The sequence below is a fragment of the Ciona robusta genome, chromosome 11, assembly GCF_009617815.1.
Source record: "Ciona robusta chromosome 11, ASM961781v2".
Lineage (NCBI taxonomy): Eukaryota > Metazoa > Chordata > Ascidiacea > Phlebobranchia > Cionidae > Ciona > Ciona robusta.
In genome coordinates this window covers 7,306,772-7,321,300 of record NC_143245.1, presented here as the reverse complement: position 1 = coordinate 7,321,300, position 14,529 = coordinate 7,306,772, and the positions used below count along the sequence as shown (strand labels likewise).

The window sequence follows — 14,529 nt, the reverse complement described above, 5'->3', positions numbered from 1 at the left end:
GTTCCCAAAGTGTTAAAAAGTTTAGGTTTCGCATATATACGTTATAGCCCATAGCAGTTTTATTTTACAGCACTGGCGAACAATAAGTTGACAATGACAAACAGTAAGCAGTATAGGCCTACAAGGCCTTTATGATTTCTACATGTAAACAAATCTAACTTCGTAGAAAGAGCTAGACAATTAATGCAAACAATACATCTACGAACTTTGAATTACCAACTTATGCAGACACACTTGAGCTCTCAAGTTCCTGACAAGCACAATACTAGTAAAGCTGGCAGATGTTAATGTATTGGAGTTTTATATAGTAGAGTGGGGAAGATGGGACACCTTTTCGTTCTATTTTCTCGTCCCGTTTGGTAGTAAACAAAGAACTTTCAAAAAATTATAACACTGTAACCTAGAGACTCTGCTTTTAAAATTAGGATTACGAGTTACCAGAACTTAAACCTTATCATCGTATTATTGAACCAACCACTTATACTTGCTGGGTTTTGGTAAACCTTGTACCCACCATACGCCCCAATGAGAGTAAGAACTCCGAGAGTAAACATTGTCTCTCTGAGCATTTTTATCACGATCGGGTGACTTTCCATCGATTCCTTTATAAGCGATGCTCCCTTGTTCGCATGCGGGAAGGGCTTGTCTGGAACTTTCTCCCCCAGGAATTCACAGATTGGTCCCCAACCGTCTTTAAAGTTGACTATCAACAGTTTATCTTTTGGTGCGTTCTGTTGGATATTAAATGGGTTTACTTTTTATTACGGTGGATAGGGCAGGCTCAAAAAGGGAGTGTCCTGTTTCGCACAACTCTTATGATCTTGTTTTAAAATGTTGTGAGTGTGATCGTTTACGGATAGGCCTATAACAGTTTGATCTACTTTTAATTATCGTGGGTAAGAATCAAGCGTGTAGCCTTTGGCAACGATATCCTATATGGTTTAATAACCAGCGATATAAACAGAGAACTCACTTGCAGAACGTTGCTGTTGTGATTCCTATAAATTCTCTTCCATAATGTTGGGTTATAATTTACTGGTCCCCAAGGCCACTTTATTGCGGCACCGATAACCACAAGAGCTTAAACAAAAACACAGGTTAAATACCAGTATCTATATACCTACGATAATTAGTACTCTAATTTCTCCGACATCAAGGGCAAATGCCAATATATGGCATCAAAACACTGGTATAGTGTAGTAATAAGGCGTACAAAGTTGGACACGTGTGTTAAAATCTCTACGTGCCGAAAATACGCTTTTGTACTGTGAATCGTATTCCTATATTTGTAGGTATTCTGATGCTATAACTTTATTGGCTACACAGTATGCACATATAAATACTTACCAGTAGCTTGAGTAAACCTAAAGAGGCCCCATCCTGAGTAAGAGAGCATTTGCATTAAAAGATACTTCGGTTCAGACACATGAGAATGTACTTGCTTCTCCAAACTACGAAGCCAGGATTCTTCATCCCGCACAGAAAAGATTATCTGAAAATGGAATTAATTATCTCATGTGACGCAATGAGCCCAGGAACTCGTGTGTTTAACGTACATTTAGGCCCGCTGTAACAGTACAGAATTAGTTTACGCCGTCATCGCCATTGCAGGGATCAAGGTAACAATTACATTTCACAAACTAAAAAAAAACTCGATTGACCTTAGCTTCCGGGTAAGCTTCTGATATTTCCTCCCAGAAAATAAAAGTTGGCGAATCAACACCTTTGTACATTCTTCGAAAATCTTCCACGGTTCCACCTTCGTTGATTATTTTTACCCAATCCTTACCGAGGTAAAACGAGTTCTCAAAGAAGTCGTACGTATTGTAGCCGAACTCATTGAACACGGCAGCCATTGTCTTGGTACCGGTTTTAGCATAACCAGCGTAAATTACCTTCATTTTAATGCTTTAACAAATACAATCCAGTACTTCCTTATACCTAATTTACGATTGATATGCTATATGAGTATATGTGTAGCAGTACAGGGGCAAGATGAGATAACTTTCGCATCTAAATCCCAGATTTCCTGATCGCGTTTTAAACAATTAACAATGCTCTTTTCTAACAGATCATTTCCTTTTCTTTCTACATAATATTACTTTTGTTATCGTTCCCAAAGTGTTAAAAAGTTTAGGTTTCGCATATATACGTTATAGCCCATAGCAGTTTTATTTTACAGCACTGGCGAACAATAAGTTGACAATGACAAACAGTAAGCAGTATAGGCCTACAAGGCCTTTATGATTTCTACATGTAAACAAATCTAACTTCGTAGAAAGAGCTAGACAATTAATGCAAACAATACATCTACGAACTTTGAATTACCAACTTATGCAGACACACTTGAGCTCTCAAGTTCCTGACAAGCACAATACTAGTAAAGCTGGCAGATGATAATGTATTGGAGTTTTATATCAGATCAAAAACGATAACTCCTCATTCCGCATATGTGAGGAAATGTTTTCAAAAATAGGATTTATTTTTAAAATTATAATTTTCAAGTTACCAGAACTTGAACCTTATCACCGTATTATTGATCCAACCTCTTATACTTTCTGATTAAACTCATTAAACACCGCCGACATAGTTTTAGTGCCGGTTTTAGCGTAAATAACTTTTATTTTAATGCTATATCAAGGACAACCCAGTACTTTCTTATACCTGGTTTACGATTGATATGCTATATGAGTATATGTATACAGCATGCAGTATAGGGGCAAGATGAGATAACTTTCGCATCTAAATCCCAGATTTCCTGATCGCGTTTTAAACAATTAACAATGCTCTTTTCTAACAGATCAATTCCCTTTCTCCCTACCTAATATTACTTTTGTCATCGTTCCCAAAGTGTTAAAAAGTTTATGTTTAGCATATACGTAGCAGAGACAATCATCGTATCACTGCTTCGTTCTGTTGATGCAGTACTTCAAAGCTACTGATAAATTTTAGACACAACAACGAAAGTTGAGTACTGTGAATTCAGATTTTTTGCCTGCTTGCTCAAATTTGATTATTACCGGACACGTCTGTGTCTCGCAGCCGTTTGCGATGTCTGCGTGTTTGACCACCAGACCGTTACCCTCGTCTGTCAAGCGCTTATATATACTGGAAAAGCATGAGCCACCGCAAGTTAGCCATCCGAATCGTGTATTTCATCATGTCAAAATTCTTCACATTAAAATAAAATGTTCTGTTTTTACTTTAAAGTGTTTTATTCTACAGCGTAACTGACGAACAGTGAACTTAGCAATGAGCTTTTTATGATTTCTTGATATAAACAAATCCAACTCCATAGAAAACACAATTAATGCAAACATAACACTTTTCACCTTTAAATTAACAACTCACGCTGACTCATATTGGCTCTCATGGACCTGGCAAGCACAATACTAATAAACTGTCAGATTATTTCATACCTCCTTTAAAACATGTTACCTTAATCTGCATATTGAGGTGTCATGCTATGCACACCAGAAGACCAAGGATTTAGGCCAGAGTTGGCACACTGCAATACTGTACACAGTATAGGAGGGTCACTTAACATGGCATCGAACCTTTTATAAATAAAACCAGATCTATATAAATTTGAAAACAGTTTAATTTACCTTTAAAATTAATTATTACATTTACATCTGTAATTTATACAAATTCAAATAAGTAAATGAACTTACTAAATAACTTTAAAAAGATCTTGCGTGGTTTTTGTATTTTCAAGGTGACAGATTTTGAAATATTATATAAACATAGCGTTAATTGAGAAACTCTTCTGCAATAAAGAAATTTGGTGACATAAAATTAGGATTGGCAATTTTACCTATAAAAAAATTATTGTAAAATCGTCCAAATGATATTTTAAATTATGAATGCTGCGAACATGCAATCTGTGAAATATAAAGAACGAACAAAGAAATAGAAAATGGAACGGTTGGTGTTCAGACAATTCAAAGTCAACAAAGTTACAGCAGTGACATTATGTTTTAGTGTCCAGTTATACTGTCATTCTAAAGCAGTTTTTACACCGTTGTTAGGTGTCTAACCGTCTATACAAACAAGCAAGGCTAAAGTATATTGCATTCGACCACATTATTAAATAAAGTTCCCATATATTTAACAGCAATGTCTCATTTACATTTGATGAAAAATGTTGGTTATGTTTTGAATTGTTGACTTTGTACTGAATGATACTATTGAATTAAACATTAAGCAAATTGTAGAAGACATTGAGATAAAAATGTTAAAAAAGCACGATGTATTTAAATTATAAAACAATGCATATTAAATATGGTGTGTGTGTAGCTACTCGGCAGTTAAAAAAACTTGAAGCAGGTAAAATTTGAACTCCAAATAACAGTTTTTTAAATGGCTGAAGCTTATATTCAATAATTTGGCACGCCTTGTTTTGGATAACTTACACAAAATTTGCTGGCATAGAAAGCAAATACAGGCAAACCATCAAAAATCGGTAACACATTTTAATATACCGGCTACACAATTATAAATAAAACAGCTTGTTACAAAGTTGCGGTGCAGGGTGCTGCCCAAGGCTTTGACCAACAAGGTAAGCAAGTTTATGAGCATATTGGCAAGGTGCGGGCACTCTTACGGTTCCTGGCCAGTTGTAGTACATGTGTGTGAGTTTATATGACAGACGTTGCATGTGATCGGGTTTTAAATGTTCATGACCACTGACTACAATGTAATGTGTAGGTGAGACGGTACCCTGTCTTACGTGCTGAGACACCAAGAAGTAATCCGGCCAGTTTGGTCGTGTCACAGTATGATCTAACACAGAGCCTGGGCAGGGATTAGACAAACCTTTCGAATCAAGTGAAAAATACTTTGTGTTGATGCGTTTAGAAACTACCACAACTGTTAGCATTGGGTTATATTTATCCCCCTTAACCTTTGAGAACATTTCAAAACATGATTGAAGTTGAACCACTTCGTGTTCAGCCACTATGTTTAGTTGACCATCACCGACTCCATCTCGGAAAATAACGATACGCTCTGGCAAAGCATGATTTAGCTCATAGTAATTCTTCAATGCATTTACAAAGCACTGTTTCAAACTATCGATTAACTCTTGGTGAGGTTGTTGAATGATTGCTTTTGAAAACCAAGTAGACATTAACCTGTTAGAACTTGCAATAAAGGCTGCAACAGATTTTCCTCTTTTTAATGGATCATGATAAACGTCAATCCCACAAACCATAAGTCCTTTAAGAGGGATGTCAACTGTCCAGAGTTCCCCACCAAGCTTACAGTTGATCTGAAGAGCAATTTTCATTGTCACTGACCGAAACTTTCCCATTTTTGCGTCATCGGGTAAAGTGCGTGAAATGATGACTTGGGAAGGGACAGGCATGTCGACGCAGCATAATTTCTTTATGGCGTTGTATCTATCATCACGAGAAGTAGGGAATATACACACCACCAGCTGTGTTGATGGGTTCAGTGATTGAGAGATGGCATCTTTATAGCTTGTTGTTCTGTCATCATTCAGTTGAAGAAATCTGGGCTTGCTGAGATCAATCCCCAACTTTCTTGTACATTCCATCATCTTTTGAAAGAAATTTTCAGCCTTGTTCGAATCTCTCTTCACGAAAACAAGAAGCCAGTTATTAATTGGGATTGGAGTAATAACAGGTGAGCGCGTAACTTCTCTTCCAAAATCTGCATCTGGACCGCATGAGAACACTTGGTTTCTTCCTACCATGATCTTTTCAGAAGGAAGAGAGCGAGAAAAAGTGGAGCAAGTTTTCATGTCGAGTTCAAGACCCCATCTGAGTAGTTCGTTCTTTGCATTGGTGTTCGTGTTAACTCGCTTAAGAAACTCCTCCAGACAAGCATTTCGTCGGGTTGGATCAAAGGATGTGTTGTCACGTATCTCTCGCATCGCTCGGAAATCAGATCTCAGCTTATCGGATAATCCAGTAAGGTAGCACAACTCAGGGACCAAACAAATGCAATAATCTTCCCCTTCATTTCTCTTGAAATCTCGCTGCGTTTGCTTTTTAGGTCGATGTACCAACATTGGTTGCTTCAAGTCGGTGATTTCTATTTTGTATTGAACTTTGTAGTATTCAACAAAAGTGAGCTTGTCACCTTTTGAATTGGTAAAAGAGCTTGAAGGTGTCATGTCCCACGCTATATCATCAACACGGTAGTTTTTATTGTTGTACCTCGTAAGCACAATCGCTCCAACTAACTCCTTTACACAAGCATCACGATATTGGTTTGGGGATCTTTTGTAGGCTTCAACCATTACATGTTTGGCCGTATCCTGACGCAGAACCTTATGCGATACATCAATATTTAACATCAAACCATCCTCAAATTTCTTGATAGCAGTGACATACCCAGGCCACAAAATCAGTTGCAGCTTTTCAATGGTTTTTGGAGATGTAGGGTCATAATAGTTTCGGCCAACGGGGCACATATCAAGGAGTCTCATACACCGTTTCAATACTGTGTTATAAAAAGGTATCAGCTGGGAAGAGGCAGGATCAATTGCTTTTGTGAACCTGATCAACACAACGATATCTGCTTCATCTGTGACACGCTTAGATTTCAGACGAAGTTCATTAAGCTCAAGCTTCATTGGTAAATAGAGGATGGTCCCGTCAAAGGCTTTTGTGTTTCCTATAACTTCTCGATGCTGGTTTAACAACATAAACCTCATGTTTCTGCTGTCAACCACTGGTTCAAAGGAGACATGGTATTGATATACAGCAAGGTTAATGCATTTCACACGAACACAGTTAACTCGTATATCGTTTCGTCGACCACTTTGACCATGGTATTTAACAACCTCATCCACCTTAGTGATATCCTGTGATGTTATTGATGGTTGAGCAATTGATTGTGGTTGAGTGGTTAAAGTTTTCTGCTTTTTAAGTTCAACTTCTGGTGTCTTTTCTCTCAATACAACGGGCAGACTTTCACAAGGTTTTAGAGCTTCTGCTGATTTACCAATACCAAGCTCCTGAAGTAAAGCAGAGCCTCGTCCTTTTGACAAAAATGACATTTGTCCACGACCAGCAGCACCTTGCAGTTGAAATGGGGGCGACAAAGCTTGCCCACGACCTATCAACCCAACAGTTTGACCTCGGCCTAGTGAGCTTGTCAGACTTAGTTTTGACACGGCAGAATCAACCCCTGTGTTATCCCCTGCAGCAAGTGTGGTGGTGGAACCACATTCTTCAGATTTAGCTTCAGAATCAGATTTTTCTTGAAGTAATTTTAAAACTGAAAGCCCGCGGCCTCTTCCAACGCTTGGTAAGTTAAACTTATCCATCTTATACAAACGAATTCGCAGAAAGTACGTTCAAAGACTTAGTTGCATTAATTTAACGGCACAAAATACATTAGTTTTCGACATTCATTAACATTCAAGGTATCTATAATTAAAGGCAAACAACTTGTTCATATACAAGTAACATTGGGACTAGTAAAGAATTCTCCAAGCCCCCATTACGTTAAAGATTAGGCTGGTGGAAAGTGGTAGACGTTTGTAGTTGGCGGTTATTTGATAGCAATTATTGGTTATATTGTTATATTTTAACTTCTCACATTCTTCACTCGCACTCGACTTTTTGGTAAATAAAACAGAAATTTTCTTTCTTGCTGTCAAAAACGATTAAAAATGTACTTATCGATAATATATGCCACTCCTAATTTAAGGATTTCCCTTCTATATTTTACATCCAAATCAACGCAATACGTTAAATTCGCAGCAAACTTGGCGCGCACACCACGTTTAGAAAGAAAACATTCCTCGCGATTTGATTGGTTGCGGGCCTAAAACTAATCATGCATAAAATCAAGGGACGAAAACATTTTCGTTTGTGAATGGGCATGGATAAAATGTTTGTGTATTTTAATTCCTTTATATAGAAGTTTTATTTTATTAAATTGCAATCAACAAACCAGTATCGTATAACTTCGTTAAGACCCGATTACCTAATGAAAGAATAAACAGTTTTATGCTCGCTGTGACCAAAATTCCTCGTTGATAACTCTCTTCAAACACAAACAAGCGGAATGAAAATCCACATGTGAGTAGTACTAAGAAAAGACAAAAAATAACACTTTTTTAAACGATTTATCAGGTCTTTGGAGAATATGGTTTGTTCATCTTTTTCATGGCTTTCTGTTTCATATGAGATGTTGGAGTAGACCTTCCACTCTTCCCTTGATCTTGTCTTGATCCACGATGAAAAGATCCAAATCTGTGTCCACCACTACCACCGCCACGCCTTGTACAATACAATACACTTTTTAAGCAAACACATTTTTTACATTCATTCATTCAACAGAAACAACTGCCTACATAAGTTACGCAGTCAAAATCCATTAACCAAGTTTTAGGCAGGTAAATTCGACAGTGAATAGTTTGGTAAAGGTAGGTGGATGAAAATACCACCCCAGTTTTGCTGCTACTCCCCCAATTACCCCTGATAGAATTTACCTCATTCCACTTCGATCATTCTTATCTTGTGATGAAGCTGCCTGTACCTGGCTTACTTCATCTTCAATATCTGGATACAATCTTGCTTTATTGCTGTCTGATGTCAGTCTTCCACAAAACTCGACATGAAACTGGGAGTTCTGGTTATCCATGTGGTTCTGCCACATGCTAAGAATAGACTGCGCACCTAAAATGTAACAACGCATAGTTTAAGGGTTTGAAACTATTTTTACCGGTATATCATTTTTAATACAAAAACCCAATACAAGATTATGAAACAACTAAAACATCCTTGTAGCTTCCTCATTATTTACATGCTCCTTTAGAACAAATTTGTAAACCTGTATCGCAAAAAATAAACTTCTTTCAATAAGTGATAGTTAAAGCAAGCCATAAATAGTAAAGTTACCAAGTTTAAAGTTATTATTCAATGATAATTAATTACAAGGACCTTTAGAAGGCCGAATGGCCATTTCTGATTCATTTTTCATCTTTTTAACTGGAGGGGGCGACTCTGGTGATTCAAATACTTCTTCTTTTGTCGATACCCTGCAGAACATAACATCAACTTTTATTCAACTCTTTGGATTCAGTAACGGAGATAAGATTAATAAAAACAAGGGGAAGTTAGTAAAATAAGCAAAATGACATTCCTTAAAACACAATTCTTAGAACTATGCATGCTCCTTTTTTACCTAAACTTTGCTTGTGGTTTCTCCTCGTTCCCATTTTCTGATTCCTTCCCCGTGCATTTCAACAAACAGTCCAACACTTGCTTATGATTGGCAGAAATAGTTGAATGCAAACGTAGCAGGCCTTCTAACTCATTCCACATCGATTTGTATTGCTCCTCACTAGGTGGGAACGAATTATGGAATTATGGATAAAGTAAAGTGATAAAAAATGTGTGCGAAAAAAATGTGGCTGTCTGCGATGCGGTGTGGCAAAGTTAAGCACCGGTCGCATGAAAAATCTGAAGAAGCATCCTAAGTGTTGCGATTATGGGACAAACCTGGCCCAAATCCAAGGGCCTAAATCCCAGGACCTAACCCACAAACAATAGAATAGAAAGGAGGTTTTTTAATTCATGACAACAATCAGATTTTTACCGTTTGTGTTTATTTGGTCCCCGAGTCGTTGAACCTGACACCGGGAGCGCTGTTCCATCTTTCTCCATCGAAATCAAATGATAAATAACTCGTTGGCAATTTACCACTTCATCATCGCTTATAATTTCCTGCAAAAAAAATGTTGTTTTGAAAACTATGTGCATTTAGTTTATTTATTCCTTATATGTGGCTTATTTTGAAGTTTAAAGCTTCTGAGTACAAAGCTCAATGCTGCTACAATTGGCTGATGTGATTTGTGAGTTAAAGGTAACATGTGTTGCCATGAGACAAATTGAAGCATTTAATAAGAAAAAGACTCTAAATTAATAATGAAGTAAATAGATAATTTCTAGTACATAGCATAATTTACCTTTGTTATAATTTGTAACAGGGGTTCTGCTTGCTTCATATTATATACAATAGTTTTTGAGAAAACAAGCGGCCACTGCTTGGACATTCTATCAAGTAGTTTCATCGATAAATTGATCGGTTCATTTCCTACTGACTTTAATCTGTGTCCAATAGGCAGAAGTTCAGCTTTCTTTGCAAGCTCAGTGAAATCCTACAAGGTTTGGTAATCTTAGGATTTCGTTATTTTAGATTTAACACATACATATCGGGAACTCAACTTTGGTGGGTGGTAGGTAGGTTTACTCATATTTAGCATGACTTTTAAATATTTATTCAATTTCGGTATGCTTAAGTATATATAATCTAAACTTAAAATAGTTTAACATCTATCACATTTCTAATACACTTTGTCAACATATTCACTCACATTAATTCGGTAATCGGTCACTCTCCCACCAGGACCATCAGAAATGGAAGGAGGGTCTTCGAATGGGACTCTGTATACATCTAATGCATGGAGGAATATATCTGAACCACAGCATGATATCATGTGTGTGTTCTTTGACCCACTTGACACCGATCCACCACCAGCCTCCCCACTTTTCTGCCAATGATCAAGAAGGACCGACCGCCCTGGATGTTTGTGAGGTTTGATTACAAACATGCTGCTATGGTAGTTAAATAGCCTTCAATTCTATTATCTAAGAGGATAAATATGGCACAACCTGCCAAATACACCACGTTGTTAGAGCTAAATTTTAGCAGTTATTAAAAAATTGGCAAAATTTTAGACCACACATCTCTAAGTCTATGACTATCCATTTTAAACTCTCATCCACATAGGATAACTCACCATTTAATAAGAAGTTTGTCAAACAAAGGGAAGGTCTACTGTTTACATCTACAGGACTTATCCTTGCAGCTCCAGTACAATGGTATAACTCTGTTAATACAATTAGATCTGTAAGTGTACAGCTAGACGGGGGTTTAAAATATATAGAGAGGTATATATTTTAAAAGCCTATAAGCACAGGTACTAATATTTTGCTTTGGAGAAATTCAATCCACATACAAGATGATATCTACAGAGAACAGACATGAGTGCAAAACATAACAAAGGCTTCTAAACCACTCGAATATAAACCATTTAGACAACCTCCTAAAAATTAATGGAAAACATACATGTTCCTAATTTTTGGTAAAACCAAAATCTTTTAAAATTAAACACAATTTGCGACTACAAAGATAAAACACCAGCAACCAGTTATATGTGGCCAACTACCAAGAAGTGAATTGTCCAATATTTACAGAGTTTTGTTTTAAACACACAATCCTACCATTAACATTAATCTTTGGTGTGCACCACTTCAACGACATAGAAGATGTAAGTTCGTTGTCGGAAACGTCAATCTTTGCCCGATTCATGGTACCGGTCAGTCTCTCATGCATTAGAAGCACATCGTAGTTGGCTGAGCTGTTTGCGTGTTGTTCTTCCTAGAAACAAAAAATTGATGTCAAAATTTTAAACTGTTTTTTTAAGCGTGGCCCTTAGAAAAACTTGAATACTTTTTTAAACTTTTTTTTGGAAGTGTGGTCTATGGGTTTTAAAACCCATTTCTCTGTTAATACAGCCGAATATAAAAGAAATAATTTAGCAGCACTGCTGAAAAAGATGCAATTATTCTATTACAATGAAATACCTTCATAGGTATCCCTGTTATGCTTGTTACGGATAAATTGTAATGTTTCTGCAGCAAGTTAAGCATTCGATTCCCAATCGCGATCCCGTGTCGTGTTGCTTTCACGTCATGAACCTCGGTCGTTACGCTTGGGTGGTTTGGGAGAACATGACGCAGCTCTGTGACCTCACAATCAGAACCAAAAGACTTCACATGCACGAGTACGAGCTCAATTGATGAAATTTTGAGAATACTGAATATCAAAATATACTTATCAAGATATACTTATCAAGATTAAGATTTACAATAATATATATGTTGGTACAACTTAGCTTAACAGTAATTTAAAACAACTTAGCTTAGGTAAGACTAATAAAGGTAGCTTAAAAGGATAAAAAGGTAGGGTTTGACCAACAAACAATTTCTATTCTACATAGGTGAGGTCATGAGGTTACTAGGGGATCTGGGAATATTACGGCAGTTGACCTATCACTCTAGCCCAAAATGCGGTACAATTTTACAAATTGCAATTAATAATGGAAAAAAAAGAGTTTCTTTGAACACATTTAAACCAAATTTTATCTTACTGTAACTATTCCACGAACATGCTAAGAAAAGAATCCCAACAAAATAGAAAATAAATCCAAATATTTCTCACCCAGATGATTCGGACAACTTGTTATGTTGCTTCATTGCTTCAGCCACGCATTCCTCCAATGATCTTCTATGGCTGTCACTAATATTTAAATATGATCATTATATCCTTAATCATTGAACACAAATTATTAATTAAAAAGAAACATGTTTTAGTGTGTTTCAATGAAATTTGACAAAGAATGGACCTATTTTAAAAATAATTTATTTTGCTTACAGGTACATAATAGGACTGTATATATATAATATGTGATGTACACATGATTAAACTAATACTAAAATTTAATAAATCAGCCTTGTAGACACGACGCCCCAACCAACAAATCCAATATAATAAATAGAAGCAGCAAAACAAATTTATATCTCTACTCTGCAACTTTATACTATGTACTTTGTAAATTGATATTTTGAAAAAACTTTTTTTTTTTAGAAGTGGGGATATACAAACTGACTGCTTATGGATCTGTAGTGGAAACCTATATTCTCCTAGTTTAAAGTTGAAACACTTACTTTTTCAGCTGCGTTATGCAGACAATCCTCCCACTATTTTCAATGATATGTCCCGGGTGTTCTGTAATCGTTTGCTGCTGGATTTCAGTTGCTTCACATAGAGCTGCTACAGCTGATACAAGGCCAAGAATAACGCTGCAATCGGAACTCTTCAGTGGTGGACCAATCCCAGCCAATTTTGTCATCAACTGGAAACAAAACCAAAAATATTTTACAAATCTAATTAATTTTAGTTAAATTTTGTTTTTCGTAAATTATTTTCATTTAAAAAGGACTGTTGTATTTCTGTTTCAATCTAAATATTATCTCAGTAAAATTGATTAGTGCAAGTAGTCTTCGCTACCAATATAATCATGAAAGTCTACCTGTAAAGTATAAAAGTGGTGTCTTACATATTGGCTGTCATGTTTGTACTGTATGTCATGTGTGTATTGTATATTCACCAGAAAATCCCTGTTTTATGCACGTAATAAGTTATTAACTCATTACCAATATCCCTTAAATTACACTTACATGGCTCATACTTTGCTCTTCATGTTTCCACGAGTTAAGAAAAGTTGACGTTGAATCGCTGACCACATATCGTAGAAATTTCTCCCCAGGAAAAATATCCCAAACCACCCTACTGTATTCACACAATGCTTCCATACAACATGTCCATAAGGATTTCGACACTGGCGCTAATGGAACAACACCCTGTATAATATGTACAGGAATTGGTGAAGTAACTGTACACAGTCACCATGCTTAATTAGCCCATGTTTAATCAAACTGGTATAGCTTGGTCCTGAGGCAACCTGGTTAAACAGGGTTAACAGCATGTCTGCATATAACATAAAAATGAAAAAGACTAGGCAATAGTTTAATCCACAAAGTTACATATGTGGTAACTAACTTTATAAAACGGAAAACTTGGTCGTTATAATATATGTCATAACCAGTGACTCACTTGTAATTTTCATAATTTACAGAACATAAGTAGTACTTGAAGTTATATTAGCAATAACACAACAAAAAATAACTAATTTTAAACTATTTTCTAGTTAAATTTCGTTAAAATATTCATCATATAGATGTTTTCATTTTTTAATTCAGTGTCCTACCTGTGGTCGTGCTTTTGAAAATATGTCAAAATCCACATTTTGCTTCGACGATTCTGTTAATGTAGGTCCGTGGTCCAACACGAAAACTGTCTTATGGTCAAGATTAAAAGAAGACATAGTAGTCTACAGCTATCAACGTTAAAAAAACTGGTTTACTTTACACATAAATAATTTGCACAAAACCACCGAGAAAAAAACGATTTATTTTTTTCTTTTCCTGCCTCGGCGTAGGGAATTTCCCTATATTCAGTCAAAAGCAAATTCTGTATACTTGGGGTGTAATAAATATTAACTCCTATAACCACTAACCCCCTAACCATCAACACCTAATCCCCTAACCTAGGGGTTAGTGGTTAGCAAAAAAGGTGGGGGGAAGATTCTTCACTAGCACCAAATATTCTATGGTACTTCTCGACTGTTTAATCTCGAGAGCTGACAAACACGGTAACTTACAACTTTGTACATAGTTTGTAATGAATCTAGTGGTAAGGGCTCCTGCTTATAATCTATATTCTAGAGGTTGCTTGTTCAAGGCTCGCCGATGCTACTATTATGTTTGCTCAATAATGACAGATATTACACATATTTCGATCCCTGAAAAGTGCTAATTTTTACCATTTTGATAACACACATGTAAAATAAACACCCAC

At 36.3% G+C, this 14,529-nt stretch overlaps 2 protein-coding genes and 1 pseudogene across 5 annotated transcripts; all 3 read right to left on the bottom strand.

Moving 5' to 3' along the window:
* Positions 1 to 37: 37 nt before the first annotated feature.
* LOC149728958 (uncharacterized) lies at positions 38 to 1,972 on the bottom strand. The gene is made up of 4 exons (XM_089887876.1): positions 1,662 to 1,972; positions 1,348 to 1,492; positions 974 to 1,080; positions 38 to 731 (listed from the first exon to the last, which is right to left on the bottom strand). The coding sequence occupies exons 1-4, from the start codon at positions 1,899 to 1,901 to the stop codon at positions 435 to 437; spliced, it is 789 nt and encodes a 262-aa protein (XP_089744002.1). The 5' UTR covers positions 1,902 to 1,972; the 3' UTR covers positions 38 to 434.
* Positions 1,973 to 2,149: 177 nt separating this feature from the next.
* On the bottom strand, positions 2,150 to 7,681 carry LOC149728957 (piwi-like protein 2 pseudogene; annotated as a pseudogene). Of its 2 annotated transcripts, none has more exons than XR_016385974.1 (3): positions 3,675 to 7,681; positions 3,439 to 3,578; positions 2,150 to 3,377 (listed from the first exon to the last, which is right to left on the bottom strand). The product of XR_016385974.1 is annotated as a piwi-like protein 2 pseudogene, transcript variant X1 (transcript). The 2 variants fall into 2 exon arrangements; XR_016385975.1 differs by having other exon boundaries at positions 3,439 to 3,557.
* A 191-nt stretch (positions 7,682 to 7,872) lies between these two features.
* LOC149728956 (integrator complex subunit 13-like) lies at positions 7,873 to 14,082 on the bottom strand. Of its 2 annotated transcripts, XM_089887787.1 has the most exons (14): positions 13,880 to 14,082; positions 13,290 to 13,472; positions 12,777 to 12,964; positions 12,271 to 12,348; positions 11,634 to 11,865; positions 11,271 to 11,427; positions 10,787 to 10,876; positions 10,361 to 10,566; positions 9,953 to 10,144; positions 9,583 to 9,710; positions 9,169 to 9,327; positions 8,925 to 9,022; positions 8,474 to 8,660; positions 7,873 to 8,261 (listed from the first exon to the last, which is right to left on the bottom strand). In XM_089887787.1, exons 1-14 carry the CDS (start codon positions 13,994 to 13,996, stop codon positions 8,111 to 8,113), a joined length of 2,166 nt encoding a protein of 721 aa, XP_089743913.1. In that variant the 5' UTR covers positions 13,997 to 14,082; the 3' UTR covers positions 7,873 to 8,110. The 2 variants fall into 2 exon arrangements, with proteins under 2 accessions (XP_089743913.1, XP_089743914.1); XM_089887788.1 differs by lacking the exons at positions 7,873 to 8,261; positions 8,474 to 8,660 and adding an exon at positions 8,700 to 8,814.
* Between the last annotated feature and the right edge of the window lie 447 nt (positions 14,083 to 14,529).

Excerpts from the sequence above, each read along its gene's own strand:
- LOC149728958 (XM_089887876.1), bottom strand. The coding sequence starts at position 1,901 with ATGAAGGTAATTTACGCTGGTTATGCTAAAACCGGTACCAAGACAATG. Across the intron at positions 1,081-1,347 it reads TAGGTTTACTCAAGCTACTG|CTCTTGTGGTTATCGGTGCC; the intron begins GTAAGTATTTAT and ends TTTTTGTTTAAG. Across the intron at positions 732-973 it reads ACAACAGCAACGTTCTGCAA|AACGCACCAAAAGATAAACT; the intron begins GTGAGTTCTCTG and ends AATATCCAACAG.
- LOC149728956 (XM_089887787.1), bottom strand. The coding sequence starts at position 13,996 with ATGTCTTCTTTTAATCTTGACCATAAGACAGTTTTCGTGTTGGACCAC. Across the intron at positions 12,965-13,289 it reads AAGAGCAAAGTATGAGCCAT|TTGATGACAAAATTGGCTGG; the intron begins GTAAGTGTAATT and ends TTTTGTTTCCAG. Across the intron at positions 11,428-11,633 it reads TAACAGGGATACCTATGAAG|GAAGAACAACACGCAAACAG; the intron begins GTATTTCATTGT and ends TTTTGTTTCTAG.